The sequence below is a fragment of the Brachyhypopomus gauderio genome, chromosome 2, assembly GCF_052324685.1.
Source record: "Brachyhypopomus gauderio isolate BG-103 chromosome 2, BGAUD_0.2, whole genome shotgun sequence".
NCBI lineage: Eukaryota > Metazoa > Chordata > Actinopteri > Gymnotiformes > Hypopomidae > Brachyhypopomus > Brachyhypopomus gauderio.
The window spans coordinates 24,961,600-24,978,099 of NC_135212.1; the positions used below are offsets into that span (position 1 = coordinate 24,961,600).

General features: G+C 42.8%; 1 protein-coding gene and 1 long non-coding RNA gene across 3 annotated transcripts; one reads left to right on the forward strand and one right to left on the reverse strand.

Moving 5' to 3' along the window:
- Window positions 1-279: 279 nt before the first annotated feature.
- Window positions 280-9,857, forward strand: slc23a4 (solute carrier family 23 member 4). 2 transcript variants are annotated; one of them, XM_076992382.1, is made up of 12 exons: window positions 280-655; window positions 1,655-1,795; window positions 2,508-2,544; window positions 4,216-4,375; window positions 4,475-4,656; window positions 4,872-4,992; window positions 5,085-5,241; window positions 5,429-5,682; window positions 5,832-5,996; window positions 6,095-6,203; window positions 8,803-8,898; window positions 9,123-9,857. In XM_076992382.1, exons 2-12 carry the CDS (start codon window positions 1,765-1,767, stop codon window positions 9,386-9,388), a joined length of 1,578 nt encoding a protein of 525 aa, XP_076848497.1. In that variant the 5' UTR covers window positions 280-655; window positions 1,655-1,764; the 3' UTR covers window positions 9,389-9,857. The 2 variants fall into 2 exon arrangements, with proteins under 2 accessions (XP_076848497.1, XP_076848496.1); XM_076992381.1 differs by having other exon boundaries at window positions 282-655; window positions 2,387-2,544; window positions 9,123-9,855.
- A 5,273-nt stretch (window positions 9,858-15,130) lies between these two features.
- On the reverse strand, window positions 15,131-15,960 carry LOC143508814 (uncharacterized). The gene is made up of 2 exons (XR_013129491.1): window positions 15,709-15,960; window positions 15,131-15,409 (listed from the first exon to the last, which is right to left on the reverse strand). It is a non-coding gene; the product is annotated as an uncharacterized LOC143508814 (long non-coding RNA).
- Between the last annotated feature and the right edge of the window lie 540 nt (window positions 15,961-16,500).

The following is a 16,500-nucleotide window of genomic DNA, read 5'->3' on the forward strand; positions in this document are numbered from 1 at the left end:
AGGAACAACCCCAGGAATGACAAGAATAACCACATATGGAACACTCACTTCTCTCACTTCACCTGAGTTTATAATAATTACACTGACACTATAACACTGACAAAAGAATGTGGTTTATCTAGGCTCCAGTTCAAGGGTTCAAGCAGTGAAGAATGACCCACAAAAAAGTGAAAGTATGTTCAGAATGGTCACGGTGACTTTTCAAGTCAAGAAAATAAGTCAGTCTACCCAACCCCACCCCCATTAATGTTTAAACTTTAATGTTTAAAGTCTAATTGAACTGATTCCATGTGCATCTGTGTCTGTGTGTGCGCATGCATGTGAGTGTGTGCGTGTGTGTGTGTGTGTGCGTGTGTGTGTGTGTGGCCTCTAGTCTGTTAGCACGAGGCTGTAGTCAGCTGCTTATTAGTTGTTGTGGATTGAGTTCACATGACCAGTCGATGATCTCTGTTTCATTTACTATCAGCTTTAAGGACACACCATCTTGAGCCTCTCTGCTCTGTCTTCTCCTCACCACGTCTGTCACTCTCATCTCTTACTTTAGTTTGAGCTCGTAAACGTGTTTATTTGAGGGATTTTGTAATACACCTCCACTGTGAGGACACTAATGGCCCCAGAACAGGAGAGCACTGGAATGGGTAACTACAGCTTTGCTGTGAGTATACTGTTAAAGCTATGGTTTTGCAGTGAGGATGTGGTTATATCTATGCTGTGAGGATATAGTTAAAACTATTGCTCTGCTGTGATGTTATGGTAAAAACTCGCATTTCGGTCAGTGCTGTTTTATTAAAGGTTTACATAACAGATGTACAGATAAAGGCACAACCTATATAAGTAATACATTTATTTTTTTTAATGAAATAATCCTTGCCTCATGTATTATGTTTGACTACCTTTAGTTAAAATGCACGTCCAGTCTACGGCTTTCTTTTCTTTTTCAAGTGTAGCTTGATGTTCCTCGAAAGAAACACACTCCAAGAGACAAAGTTTTCATTTAGTTTCTCATAATCTCAAATGCTTGGTGCCTAACAGTATAAAGAGTACTGAAACCTAGGCTGTTGAGTCAGTACTATAGTAAGAATGTCTTACTGCTTAAAGTCTCTGCTGCTGTTGTGCCAGTCAAGCTGGTGGTCATAGCAGTGATTGTGCAGCTGCTGTATTCTAACACAGACAGGAGTAACCACAACATGTACGTGACTCAGGGAGACACTTCAGGTCTGACTAAGCCAAATTAAACCACTCACCAGACTGAACACCAAGTCCAAAAATGTGCTCTGCTGATAATTCTATTTAACTTTGGTTTTGGTAGCTGCTTCAGAATTACCCAGGGTTAATATGCCGTATAATATATTATTATATATTACCCAGGAGTTTAATACGGTCAAATACAAAAGAACAGTTTTATTTTGCAGAGGGTTAAGTTGGACATAATTGTGAAATTGTCTGTTAACTGCTTACTTGGTAACTAGATTACTACACCTGGAGTTAAAACGGAGCCCCTGGTTAAAAGAAAACTACCTGACACTGGTTTGTTTCCATATGGATATAAATTGAGACAAAGTGTATAGAACCTCAGCAAAATCAATAATGCAGAAGACTGACTCTCCCTCCTGAAATCTCTGAGACTGAAATCTCTCTCTCCCTCCTTCCTTAGGTTGATGGGGCGATAAATCATTTCTGTGGATTGCCAGATGAGGAAATTGCAGACTTATCAGATGAGGACAGCAGAAATAAACTGGCTTACTGTGTAACAGATATACCTCCATGGTATCTGTGCATCATTCTGGGAATTCAGGTAAGGACACACTTTGTTCTCCAAGTCCAGTGAGTCTGCAGGCAATTAAAGACAAAATGATCTAATTAAATCAGGTTAGATCAAATCATTTCAGTTTATATCAAAGTTTTGTATTATATATATTATATATATATTAGAGGAATCTAAGTGAATGTATGAATATAAATATTGGGAGTGCTAACTGCTTGCCAAGAATATGGCTACGATGCAATATGGGCTATGGTGTTCAACGTAACCATTTGATCACATTTCGGACCTTTGGACTTAAGTATTGTAAATGACTTTTATATTACTGTAAGAGTACAACAAAATACTTTTTTTTTTCATGCGCAGAACATAACATGCTTTAGCAAAACATTCAGTATCCTCAAAACTTTACAGAGAAGGACACACTGGTAATAGGTTTTTCACAATCATACACTCTTTCTCACAATTTTAATCCAGTTCAAGGTGCTTTATATGACAAATAATAAAATTTGACAAAGCCTGTTTCGGATTTTGAGGATATTGAAGGATATTCCAAGTAATATCAGAATAATATAACAATATTTGTCCCACTCTTTCTGTCTCTGTCTGCCTGTCTTTTCTCAGCATTGTCTGACTGCGTTTGGTGGGATCATTGCCATCCCGCTGATCCTGTCTCAGGGTCTGTGTCTGCAGCATGACCCTCTCACTCAGACTCACCTGATTAGCACCATCTTCTTTGTTTCAGGAATATGCACCTTACTGCAGGTCACCTTGGGTGTCAGGTACCACTATACGTGACATTTTCATGACATTTGTTAAAAACAGCATCACAATTGTTTAATGTGGGTATGCCCAATTATCTTTGAAATTGTGGGATGGGTAGCCGGGGTTCATAACTGTCTGCCTCAGCAAATATTGCACACACTGTTTATGTAAAAGTGCAGTAGTGCATCTTATAATCTCAGCACCTGATCTGAACTTAATGTGCCTTTCATTGCACACCTTTTAAAAGCACTTGGAGATTCTATGTGTATGCTTATACAGTATACCTCTTCCTGACTTCTTATACATTATGTTCTGCATTACACAAGCGAAATGGTGCACATGTGTGAACTGCATGTTTGTTTATGGAACGATGTATGGAAAGTATGAAAGGTAAAAAGCACACAGGTAGTGCATACTGTTGTCATGTGAACCACTTCGCTTTGGATTTATTTTGGTGACACACCCTTCAGCTTATCAGGGGCACATTCTGCTCCTGAGTCAGAGAACAAATCAATGTACAGACTTCCCTGACTGTCAAACACGTGTGATGTAGGCTTGTTTTCATCTGCTGATAAGCCACACACTTTCTGAAGCTGAAACAATCCCTACTGTGCCCTGCTACTGTTGCTGCTAGTTGAGCACCATTTGAACAGTGAAGATCTACCCGAATCGCTCACTAAAGGTGAACAACAATATGGAAGAATCTACACTCCATTTAAACTTGGCAAATAAATTAGAGTTTGAATGTCATATAAAACTATTACAAAAGCAACACACTACTGAATTACTTGGCGCATTTTATTTTTGATACTGTCACGTCCTGCCAGAATGTGACTACCAGGTGCACTCTGGGAAAAGGGCAATTACTGGCTCCTTTGTTTCAGCTCAGTCATGTGTTCATGTAAGTCGCTTTGACATTACACGAACCCATGGCTTCAGCCATCATGTGAGGCAGGCAATTCTCAGTAAACATTGTAGAGATCCATGCAACAGTTGCAGTGGTGCAGTAGAATAAATCTGTTTGTTATTTTGATGGCAGAAATAGAAGTCTGTACTAGGATTGGGGTTTGAATTGTAATTTATTCTGGATTTCTGCACATTTTAAATCCACCTGTGTAATGTTCGCAGTCTCTCCTCAGCAGGCTGGAGGTCAACAGGGAATAATACCACATTTAAAATGTTATGATGATATTATGGCTGGCCTTTAATTGCTTTCCATAATGTAGCCAGTGCCAGTGGCATCTATAAACACGAACAATATAATGGTTGTAATTTGCTATTGCATAATTCTCAGTGAAATGGAAACCTTATGTTGTACTAACTTTTTAACCTTTAGGGATCCTAATTGCATAGCAAAGCTTTTAAAACCCACAAACAACACATCCAAGATGCACAACAGACACACACCTTTTGTGCCAACCTAACGATACAGATCTCTCTTTTTTTTTTACTTGCCTTGCTATTTTATTATTGCTGAAATTTGATACAACCAGCCCATATGATGAGTCTCATTTTTGATAATTTGCATTTCCATTAGGTGAAACATATCAGCAATCTGGTAGAATATTTTTAGACCTTTCATGGGATTGCGTCATTTGTTACATGTTAATATACATGAGCTGGAAGTGCAGAGAAATGCCAGTTCTTGTTATATTCTGGTGTTTGAATCTCTCCTCTCACACTGACAGGTTGCCCATTCTCCAAGGTGGGACATTTACTCTACTGGCTCCTTCAATGGCGCTGCTGTCCATGCCTGAATGGGTTTGTCCTGGCTGGACCCAGAATGCCACCTTGGTTAACACGTCCTCTCCGGAGTTCATGCACATCTGGCAGACTCGCATGCAGGTGGTGAGTACCAATCTTACTGGACAACTTCACTGATGGATTCAAACTGCTGTGTTGGAACTGTTGTGAAGTGAAGTGAACACTTGTGATCCTCTCTCCCAGCTCCAGGGTTCCATCATGGTGGGCTCCTTGTTCCAGGTGCTGGTGGGCTTCTCCGGTCTCATCGGCCTGTTCATGTGCTTCATCGGACCCCTGACCATCGCTCCCACCATCTCCCTCATCGGCTTGTCCCTGTTCGATTCTGCTGGCATGAATGCGGGGAACCACTGGGGCATCGCGGCCATGTGTGTACCAGTCGGGACACGGTGGCATGTGTGCAACACTCATTATACACACCCCGCAGTAATCTCACAACCCAAAATAGGGACAGAATTAGGCCAAAGGCACAGAACCCAAATTAACATACCAGTTCATTAGTATAACATAATTACAGTAACTGAAGTCATGCAACATCTTCAAATAACCCAAGAAGAGAATAACACACATCTTTCTTCTGCAGGACGACATGCTTGATCGTGCTGTTCTCCCAGTATCTCCGACACATTGCCATTCCCGTCCCAGCATATAGCAAAGCCAAGAACCTTCACACCTCCAGGATGTACATCTTTCAGATTCTTCCCGTGAGTCCAGAAACTCAAAGCAGCAATGACTCTGAACCACACGTTCAGTGATGTCAGTGATGGTGGTTCATTTCTTTGGACTGGCTCTTCAGGTGCTCCTGGGTATCACTGTTTCATGGCTCATCTGTTACCTTCTGACCATCTATGATGTCTTACCGTCTGACCCCAAGCAGTACGGGTATCTGGCCCGCACCGACATTAAGGGAGATGTGACAGGAAGTGCACCATGGTTTAGGATTCCATATCCAGGTACTGAACCAGGAATTAGTGAACTCAAAAAACATCTTAATATCAATTCAATTAGTAAACTTTAAAACAACATTACATCATACTTTACCTTCCTTATTATGAGATGATTTAGTAATTTAGTTGAATTTAGTCATCTGAATTAAATGAATAAAATGTCTTTTTTTTTTTTACTTGTGTCAATTCTCAGGCCAGTGGGGCACACCAGCTGTGAGTCTGGCAGGGGTATTGGGAATCCTAGCAGGGGTCATATCCTCAATGGTTGAGTCCGTAGGTGACTACCACGCCTGTGCCAGGTTATCTGGTGCCCCACCTCCACCAAAACATGCCATCAGCAGGGGGATTGGGATGGAAGGCTTGGGCTGCCTGCTGGCAGGGGCCTGGGGCACAGGCAATGGAACCACCTCCTACAGCGAGAACGTGGGCGCACTGGGCATCACGAAGGTGAGTAAGGCCGGAAACGACTTCCTCAGACCGTTGCACCCACTCTCAACACCAGAGGGCGTGTCAGTATTAACGGGTGAAATGTGCATGATTACATGAGCAAAGGGAGAGAGGAAGAACATCACTGAGTGGAACTTCTATTTGTGCAGGTTGGCAGTCGGATGGTGATTGTTGCTAGTGGCTTTATTATGATCATAATGGGAATGTTTGGGAAAATCGGCGCCGTTTTCACCACTATACCAACACCTGTCATTGGAGGGATGCTATTGGTCATGTTTGGGGTCATAACTGCTGCTGGAGTCTCAAATCTACAGGTGACCAAAAGTCACTATACTATAATAACAAAAGTAAAACACAATGTATTCACTAGGGGGAATTTCTGTATGGTGACATCTGTTTTTTTTTTTTTAAGTACACAGATATGAACTCCTCTCGGAACATTTTCATCTTTGGATTCTCAATGTTCACTGGTCTTGTTATTCCAAATTGGGTAACAAAAAATCCCTCTCTCATAGCAACAGGTATGTACTTTGTGACAAAAATTGACCAATTTCGTACATTTATAATGTGATGGGCAGGGGTGAGCAACTAATAGGAAGCGATCACGCCAAGTCTCAGGGAAAAAGGATGGTTTAATAGAAAGTGTGCAAACCAAAACCCGTGCAAAAGATCCAAATTAAGGATATAATGACCAGCGGTCAACTGGTACAAAGACAAGACATATATAGGCAAACAAACGACCCTCAGGTGAGACGGATCACGGGCTCCGCCCACCTGAGGGACGCACATGACGTCACAAAACAACAACAACAACAACAACAACAACAACAACAACAACAGCCGCTGTGGACGGAGGCGGCCGGTAGGGGGCCGCCTCACCGTGACAGACCCCCCCACCAAGCCGCACTCCCCACCACTGGGTGTGTGGCACACAGCGGCTGCACACAAAACACGAAGGGGCAGGAAGGCAGGGACAGGCAGGAACACACCTCCTGCAGTCCGGGAGCTGGAACATAAAACACACAACATTAAACAGCTCACCTCACTGGGCGGGACCCTGGACCGACTGGGCTGTTAACACAAAACCACGCCCCGGTCGGTCGCAGGGCCCTCACGCCCTAACCGGCCTTCAGCCGGTGAGCCCCACAGGTGTGAGGACGAGGAGCTACGGCTCCTTTCTCGTCCCTCGTATGTGTGTGCGTGCAGGCTACCTCTCCAAGGCGTGGCTACTTCACCTCCTGGACCTACCTCCTCCCAGAGCTGACCCCTGCATTCTGCTAGGGGTCACCCCAGCCTCCTGGGGAGCCAACCCCTCCCGGGGCCCCTCATCGCAAGGTGGACTCCTCCACCCAACCCAGGAGCGCCAGAGACAGAGGCCCAGAGCACCTCTGACGCGGGCAGGAAGGAGGATCTCCATCTCCAGCAGGAGCTTCAGACTGGAGCCCCATGGTCCCCAAACATCTGGGGGCCCCAGCCCTCTAGGGAGGGGCTCTTTATGACCGGGCTCCGGTCACCCCACAACACAAGGGGACTCCTGCCAGGTGGAGACCCCCACAAGGTCCAGGAACACCGCCAAGGAGAAGCACCTGCACAGAGAACAGAACACACACACACACAAAACACAAACACGCCCTACCCTATTCAGGGCCTCCCTCGGGAGCGACGCCCTCCGTGCCACACCCCGTGGCACGGGACCACAGCCGGTCCCCCCCCAAACACACATTTAAGGGGAGGAGCATGCGTGGAATTACACGTAAACAGTTGACAACACGCTAGGACAAACACACGCAAAGACTAGACCCGGGGTCACCAACCTTTTTGAAGTTGGGAGCTACTTCTTGGATACCAATTATTGCGGAGGGCTACCAGAAAGAAAGTTGTTGAGCGGGGGGGGATTGGGTTCATGTGCGCGTGTCAATTGCTAAGTGGGAAGACCGCTAGCAACCGCGAACAATCGCTAATAGCAGCAAAAACATAAACGATGCAGCGCTTTGGTGCATGGCAATATAGTGAGCTGTTTTTAAAACAAGCCCGCGGGCGACTCATAACGTCCTCGCGGGCGACATGGTGCCCGCGGGCACCACGTTGGTGACCCCTGGACTAGACAAACAAAACGTTGTACAGACAACGAACAGAACGTGCGCGCTCGGTAGACAGTGACGCGCCGCTCAGGTTCGCAGTCGCTCCCCTACATTAAACACAAGACGACAGGGGAGCGAGGCGACGGTGACGAGCGGTACCCGCGTCACACATGAAACATTCAACATAAACGAGCGATGCACACTGACCAACGTTACCATTCATACGTACACATTAACACCACAAAAGACGAAGAGCTTACCCAGGAGACTGCCCTGGTCCTCGCCGTGCCACACACACACAACACGAGCACGGCGGAGCTCTTCCAACAAACAAACGACAAACACGAAGAGTTTTTCCCAGGGCAGACAGCCCTGGTCCTCGCTGTGCCACAAACACAACACAAAAGCACGGCGGAACTCTTCACAAAACACCACGCAGACAAACACTTACCACGAGACATGACCACAAACGAAGGAGAAAGAAAAAGAGACTGGCGGCTTCCGAAGGGTGGCTGGTCATTCTGTGACGGGCAGGGGTGAGCAACTAAAAGGAAGCGATCACGCCAAGTCTCAGGGAAAAGTTTAATAGAAGTTTAATAGAAAGTGTGCAAACCAAAACCCATGCAAAAGATCCAAATTAAGGATATAATGACCAGCGGTCAACTAGTACAAAGACAAGACATATATAGGCAAACAAACGACCCTCAGGTGAGACGGATCACGGGCTCCGCCCACCTGAGGGACGCACATGACGTCACAAAACAACAACAACAACAACAGCCGCTATGGACGGAGGCGGCCGGTAGAGGGCCGCCTCACCATGACATATAATCATTATATTTTATTTAGTTTGATGTCTTGCAGGGATAATTCACACAGGAGCTAACAGGAAATTAATGTACCTGGAAAGGATTAAAAAACATAACCCAAGAAGACCATGAACCTGTAACCTTTTGTAAATGTTTGCCTCCAGAAATCAATGAAGACCATCTTTCCCTGAGAATATGATGTGGAACTGAAGTTTATATTTGTGTTTCAGGTGTGGTGGAGTTGGATCAGGTGTTTCAAGTTCTACTGACAACCAGCATGTTTGTGGGAGGGTTCATCGGATTCATCCTTGATAACACCATCCCTGGTGAGCGCTCTTTTAACAATCTAGCCCTTTATTAACTTTATTAACTTATTACCTTTATTAACTGAGCACAGATTGTTAGCTCACAGGACAATTTGCCTGTCAGCACATGAAATCCAGTTCTCAGGAATACAAATACTAAATAAAGAATGCTGATCAGGTGCAACGTCATTTTTTCTTTCGCTGCGGTATCAAAATAAAACAAACGCTCTTTGGTTCTACCGCAGGGACCAAACGCGAGCGTGGTCTTACCGCATGGAGCAAGGCTCACGACAACACCGGCGAGAGCAGCCTGGAGAGTGACGAGGTCTACGGTCTCCCCTGGGGCCTCAGCTCTGGTCTCTCCTCCTGCACCTGGCTGCGTTGGCTACCTTTCTGCCCCTCGCATAACACGGCCGAAGAGCAGAGGGCACCCCCTAGCGGCTCGGACTTACAGGACAAGAAGGAGCCTTGTAAGGATGACGCACACATTATAGTGGCGGTAGCACTCTGATCTATAAATAATCAATCATCTGTGATAAGGACATTTTAGGTCAGGTGTCTTCCTATTTGTTTTTATATCTGTCTGCTTCTGTTCTTATGCTGTACCTGGCCACATGTAAATATGTGGTGTAGGTGCTGTTAACACTACTAAATGCTCTGACCTCACCAACAACCAAAGGCAGCTGACTTGGCTTTGCACATATTTCTCACACTTACTGTATTACTGTGTATACTGATCTGATTTACCTAGTGTTCCTTTTCTTGAATAAAAATACATTTAAAACTTTAAATATAAATATCTATGCCTTATCCAAATATACCGGTACATAATAATTCAAATGTTACATTTTCAGTTTGGCTAGAAAATAAGTTTTTGTATTTATAGCACTTCGATAAGTGACATTGTTATATTGTAGTTTTGTACATCTTTTTGTAGATCTTATGAATGATTTATTTTGGTATTACAGATTGTGTTCTATAAACATTGCATGATTTGAATGCCCTTTTTCCTATACAATAAATTTTTTAACCTCAAGTGACTTTTAAAATGAGAAATGTCTTTTCGTTTTAGATATTCACATTCATTTTCACACACTATAAGCACATTTACTATATTCTGTGTGTTGCTATGCTGATGTTCAACCACCAACTCTTTACCAGTCTCAGCCCAGCAGTGACAGTGTCAGTTATCTCAGCAAAACTGCTATTTCTTACACACTTCTGCCACTTCACTGGATAGCAGAGGTCCTGTGGTCAAAAACCGATCTGTCCTGTGGTATTGGGCATGGTGCTGGTCTGGATTGAGATGAATAATCTTTCCTTCATGACATGGTGATCTATCTTTATGATGATGTAGAAGCTAATGAATAGTTCTGCCCTGAGGTCTCTGATGGGCATTGTGGGCCTGAACACTTCACTGAGCTCTGCATGCCAACATCAGCACAGCACACTCAGGGTTGACCTTCCTCAGGTCACCCACACCTTGAATGAGGCCAAAGGTCAGTCCATGGACATCTGGCAGTGTCTTGTGCAGCACATTATTATAGGCGATCTGCAGTTTCTGTGTTTAATATAAGGATACCTGGCTCTTGGGTTTTAACTGAGAACTCACCATGTTCATCTGCAAACTGCATCCTTCTGTGTAGAGTCTAAAGTATGCAGCTGAAAAGCATCTTGTAGTGCAAAATTCAATGGAAATTTTAAGATAATGTTAAATATAAGTTTACATAAGTTTGTTAAATGCTAACACTAATGACATCACAGGGAGAGGTGGTGAGATGGGTGTGCACTGCCAGAGAGAGAGAGAGAGAGAGAGAGAGAAAAGAGTGGGAGAGAGAAATATATAGAGAGATAGCTAGAGAGAGAGAGAGGGGGGGGGAGAAAGGGAGAGAGAGAGAGAGAGAGTGGGAGAGAATGGAAGAGTGGGAGAGAGATAGAGAAAGGGAGATCGAGAGATAGCTAGAGAAAGAGAAAGGAACAGAGGGGGTGGGGCTTGTGATAGAATAAGATAGAAATCTATTCTGTTACTAGCATTTTTTATGCTATTTAAACGATCATGTTCCCTTGAGTTCTTTCTGTCCTTTAGTCCACTGCAATACAAATTTTTACCTATTTCACCTATATCATCCTAATCTGTATTTAGCATCCAAATGTGAAGTTAATATACATCCACAATGTAATAGTAAAGATCTCCAATGCAAAAATTCTATAAAAGATTTCTCACTACTTTGCCTGACCATTGATTGATTAAGGTCTCAAATCTATGATGAACACAATTGGCAGTTATAACCCTTATAGTGACACTGGCATTGTATTGCATAAATTATACAAATTAGATTAAATAATTTTACTGAATGAAATACTGACAGCAAATATAACAGCAATGTAAAAAGACAGTATCAGCCAGCAGAACATACAACCATCAATATAAAACACATCATGCAATTAGTGACAAATGTAACAAGCAATATAAACGTATCATAAATAAACATAACATCCAGCCATCACCAACAGCAGACAGAAATAAAATATGCTTAGAAGCATATCTCCAATGAGACACACACACACACACACACACACACACACACACACACACATAGCTTAACTGGCTGTTTCACACACCCACACTGCAGATAGACACAACCAGTGCAGAACACTGCTTCAATATTTTGATAAATGCAATTAATACAAAAATGCAAACAACTCCATTTCATGTAGAATGCTATTTAAAAGGATCTGCTCACCCCTTTCTATGGTGGCCTGTGGATTGATCTCCTCCACCTGCTGTAGCCTGTCCTCCACCTATCCTCCCACCTCGCCTACAGCTAGTTAGCCTACACCTAGTTAGCTCACCAGTCTGTCACGTAGAGAGTTCTCCCTGCTTCCAGTTTAGGTTTTGGACAAGTGAAGAATACTACTACTAATAATAATAATAATAACAACACAACAATAATAATAAGAGAAACTTTGTTACAAATAATCCATATTCTCTGTACTAAAGAGCAGGAAAAACAAGCTTTTAAATTGTTTGTGTTAATGTCCAATACCTAAAAGGTTTTGGAGAGGGAGATTTATTGCTGTGTCTGGCTTGCTAGTTCTCGTGTGCTCACCATTTCTCTGGACTTGCGGATATAAGTCTTGCCTGCTTTTACTACCTCTGCATTGCCACTAGATGTCATCCTGCACCAGTCAATGGTACCAACCCCAACCTCGTATAATTCACCTGTCTAGAGCAGGGGTGCCCATTACATGTGGGTCGATCGCATGACACTAGAAAGTAGATGGCTATCGTCCATCTGCACTGACGGTTGTATTTTAATTGCCATACATGGTAGCCAATCTGACGTCTAGGGTAGCTAATCTGACGTCCCCCCACCCCGTCCAACCCGTTAACGATCGACACACGCCGCTAAAAATTAATAGGTAGATCTTTCTGACTTGGTCATCTTATAAGTAGCTCGCTAGCTGAAAACTTAAGAGGGATCTTAAATTATCTGTGGCTGCAAATGTAAGATAAATATGTTCTCACAGACTTTGCATTATGTCTAGATCATAACACATTGCCTTTATAATGTGTTTATGGCTTAATTTTCCTCAGCTTTATTTCCAATAAAATCTTATATTCTGATTTTCCCACAAGCATAGTAGGAAAATTATATTCCACAAAACATTGCCAGATGTCAGTCAGACTGCAGCAAATCTGCCCCTCTGCACATTTGGCATGGGTGTTCCTCTCATGAAAGGTCGAGGACCGCATGATTTCTTTGTGGCGACCATGGGACATTGTCTTCATGATTGCACGCACTGTGGCTTGTATCGCACAGATTTGGCAGAGTGATAATGGTTCACGAGCATAAAAATATGAAATCTCTCCGTCTCTCTGTCTCCATCAGCTACAATGAACATGAAGCACTTGAGACCCAGAGTGCAACAGAGAGACGGCTGTCTGTGCGTGTATACAGGTGTGTGTGTGTGTGTGTGTGTGTGTGTGTGTGTATATATATATATATATATATATATATATATATATATATATATATATATATATATAGAGAGAGAGAGAGAGAGAGAGAGAGAGAGAGAGAGAGAGAGAGAGAGAGAGGAGAGAGAGGGGGAGAGAGAGAAAGAGAGAGAGGGGAGAGAGATAGTGGGAGGGGGAGAGAGATTTTTGCTGACCGTATTGCTCTTGCATGACCATAAAAAGAAAACTGAAGCATTGTGAAGCCAGACAATGACAGCATTTGAACGACAGTAATCTTAAAAGCCATTTCTTGGAGACACAGGTAGCCAGTGTGGTTGTTTAAGGAGACACAGATGGCCAGTGTGGTTAAGGAGACACAGGTAGCCAGTGTGGTTGTTTAAGGAGACACAGGTATCAGTGTGGTTGTTTAAGGAGACACAGGTGGCCAGTGTGGTTGTTTAAGGAGACACAGGTGGCCAGTGTGTTTAAGGAGACACAGGTGGCCAGTGTTGCTGTTTAAGGAGACACAGGTAGCCAGTGTTGTTGTTTAAGGAGACACAGGTGGCCAGTGTGGTTAAGGAGACACAGGTGGCCAGTGTGGTTGTTTAAGGAGACACATGTGACCAGTGTGGTTAAGGAGACACAGGTGGCCAGTGTGGATGTTTAAGGAGACACATGTGGCCAGTGTGGTTAAGGAGACACAGGTGGCCAGTGTGGTTGTTTAAGGAGACACATGTGGCCAGTGTGGTTAAGGAGACACAGGTAGCCTGTGTGGTTGTTTAAGGAGACACAGGTAGCCAGTGTGGTTGTTTAAGTACACATGCTGTATGATCTTTGAGTTTGGGACACAATGGGACTCTGGTTGCAATGTTTTGCTGTCTTTGTAGTCTGGTAATACAACATTTAGATGCATCAGATAAAAGCCCATTACAATAATCCAGACATCACGTCACAAAATCTAAAATTTAAACTGTGTCTATTATGGAGAGAACACCTTGAACTTTGGATGCATTTCTGAAAATGTGATTACAAAGAACATTACTTGTATGGGAAATAAAAGTAAAATTACTATCAAAGATAACACCCATGTTTCTAATACATTTTTAACAGATAACAGGAGAAGACTGCATGTAAGTCAGCTCTCTCATGTTCCCAATAACAAGCATTTCACTTTTATCTTTTTTCAACTGCAGGAAATTCTGAGCCATCATCAGCATTTTGGCAAAATACGTATCGCTTGTTAATGATCTCAGCACATGTGAGTGAGCAGAGATTCAAGACTGAACCTTGTGGGAGTCCGCAGAAAACGACTCGATGTTTCTGAGAAGCTGCACTAAGTGCTACATAAACATTTATGCCACTTGGGTAGGACTGAAAACAGTTTAATATGACACACACCATTAGAAACTTGGTGAGGAACAGTGAGAAGACTGGTGATCTGCAGATTCTCAGTATTTATATTTTCATGCGTGGAGTGGAGGTGGTTAATGAGACCTTGGAGGTATCAGCTCATGTTTTTACCTCCTGACCTAAATGTAACTATATAGTTCCTTCTGCTTTGTTCCTATAAAATACCAATATATATATAAACACACATACATATATACATAAGCAGTCATTTTAGATGCTTTTTGAAACTGCACATATGCTGTATAAAAATGGAGTGTCACGCCTGGCTCCGCCCCCTCCCTGTCTGTCATGCCTGGCTCCGCCTCCTTTGGTCTTCTGTTTAGTTCTGCCTGTTTTTTGTTTCATTGGTTTCAGCTGTTGCTTGTTTGAGTGTTCATTACGGTTTGTATAAAGTCCTTGTGTTTTGGGTTTTCTTTGTGGGTCAATGTTTAAGGTGAAGTCTGTGTCTTACGTTTCTGTCTGTAAATCGGGAATGCTGAAGTATATCTGTTTATGTGGAAAGTCTTGTTTATGTTTCAAGGATAGGGTCGTCCTCGATGTTGGTCTTCTGTGGGTCACTTATGGCGCATTTCCACTAGGGCCTGCTTGGCGCGGTACGGTTCGGTACGGGTCGATTCGCAACGGAACGGTACGGTCGCGTTGTGTTTCCATTACAATGGTGAACCACCCCAATGTGGGTGGAGTCGCTGTTGGCGCGCGGGTTGTAGTGTCGTGACATCATTTGTATACGACCACAACACCGGTCGACGCCCCTTAACACATAGCATTATTGTATCTTATTTATCTTTATCTTCATTATTGTATGTGGTTGCTCTAATTATTGATAATAATTTGGTATTACTCAAACAGGCTGAACACACCCTGCATAAAAAGCATCAGTCATACAATCAAATGAAATCAAACTTTATTATGAAATATAGATATTTAAAGTACAACATATGTAAATAATATAGTTATAGTTTTAAAAAAGTGCAAAAAGCAAATATATACGTATAGCTTTATATGAAATAAATATTTATAGTACTACAAGCAACATTTTGTGTGCTTTTACTGGCGTCTGTCTCGCATGGTGTTCACAAGTTCGCCAAGCACCCCGAGGAAAGCCCGGTTGAAGGAAACATTTTCCGCCAACTCCGCTCGCCTCGTCAGTGGAAGGGGAATCTTGAACGTAAAAAATAACAAATATTAAACACAAGCATTCCCGTGAAAGCAACAACAATATAGCGTAACTGCACAAAATGTGTAGCACGTCATCGCTGCTCATGCTGTGTTTATGGCTACAGCTAACTAGCAACTAGCAAGGCTAAGAGCTAGCTATTGTACAGTAGTGACTGTGGTGGTAACATTAACTACAAACACAGCTCTAAATTCCTGCGTTTACAATAGATGCGTTCATATTACGTTCATATTACATCTTTTACGAGCCTAGTAGTAAAACTGTGAAATCACAATACACTCACCATTCTCCGTGGCCTCCAGCACCGACAATGTCCAGCACGTTTTCTCTTCCGTTACTGGCTGGCCGGTGACCGTATATGACATCCATTTGCTGGAACCATTTCCAGTCTTTGCGGTTTGCTCCGCTGTGTCCGTTATGGTCCTTCACCGCCCGGTAATCGCGTTAAGCTTTTTTAGCTTGGACCGACCACTGCGGTCAAGCCAGCCCTCACTTAAAAAATCTTGGTCAAGCCAGCCCCCAAAAAAATTGCGAAGTTGCGCGTATTTCATAGATTACGGTAAAGGGTGATGTGGCCTGTGATTCCACATTTAAATCTAAATGGTGAACAGAATGAGTAAAAAGTAAATTATTACATTTTGTTACTTTTACACCGTTTTATATTTACAGTGTCATTAAAAAAAATCCTCCTGATTGCACTGAATAATTTCACTATAGAATGGTAGAACACCACCTACAGATGTCACTCATGTAAGATCAAGAAGATCTGATGTGGCATTTCAAAGTAAAGGTCCCTCAAATTTCCATATTTGATTAACTTTATTCTATGTTTACAGGGTCATTAAAAAAAATCCTCCTGATTGCACTCAATAATTTCACTACAGTATGGTAGAACACCACCTAGAGATGTCACTCAGTCAAGATCAAGAAGATCTGATGTGGCATTTCAAAGTAAAGGTCCCTCAAATTTCCATATTTGATAAACTTTATTCTATGTTTACAGTGTCATAAATAAAAATCCTCCTGATTGCACAGGATAATTTCACTACAGAATGGTAGAACACCACCTACAGAT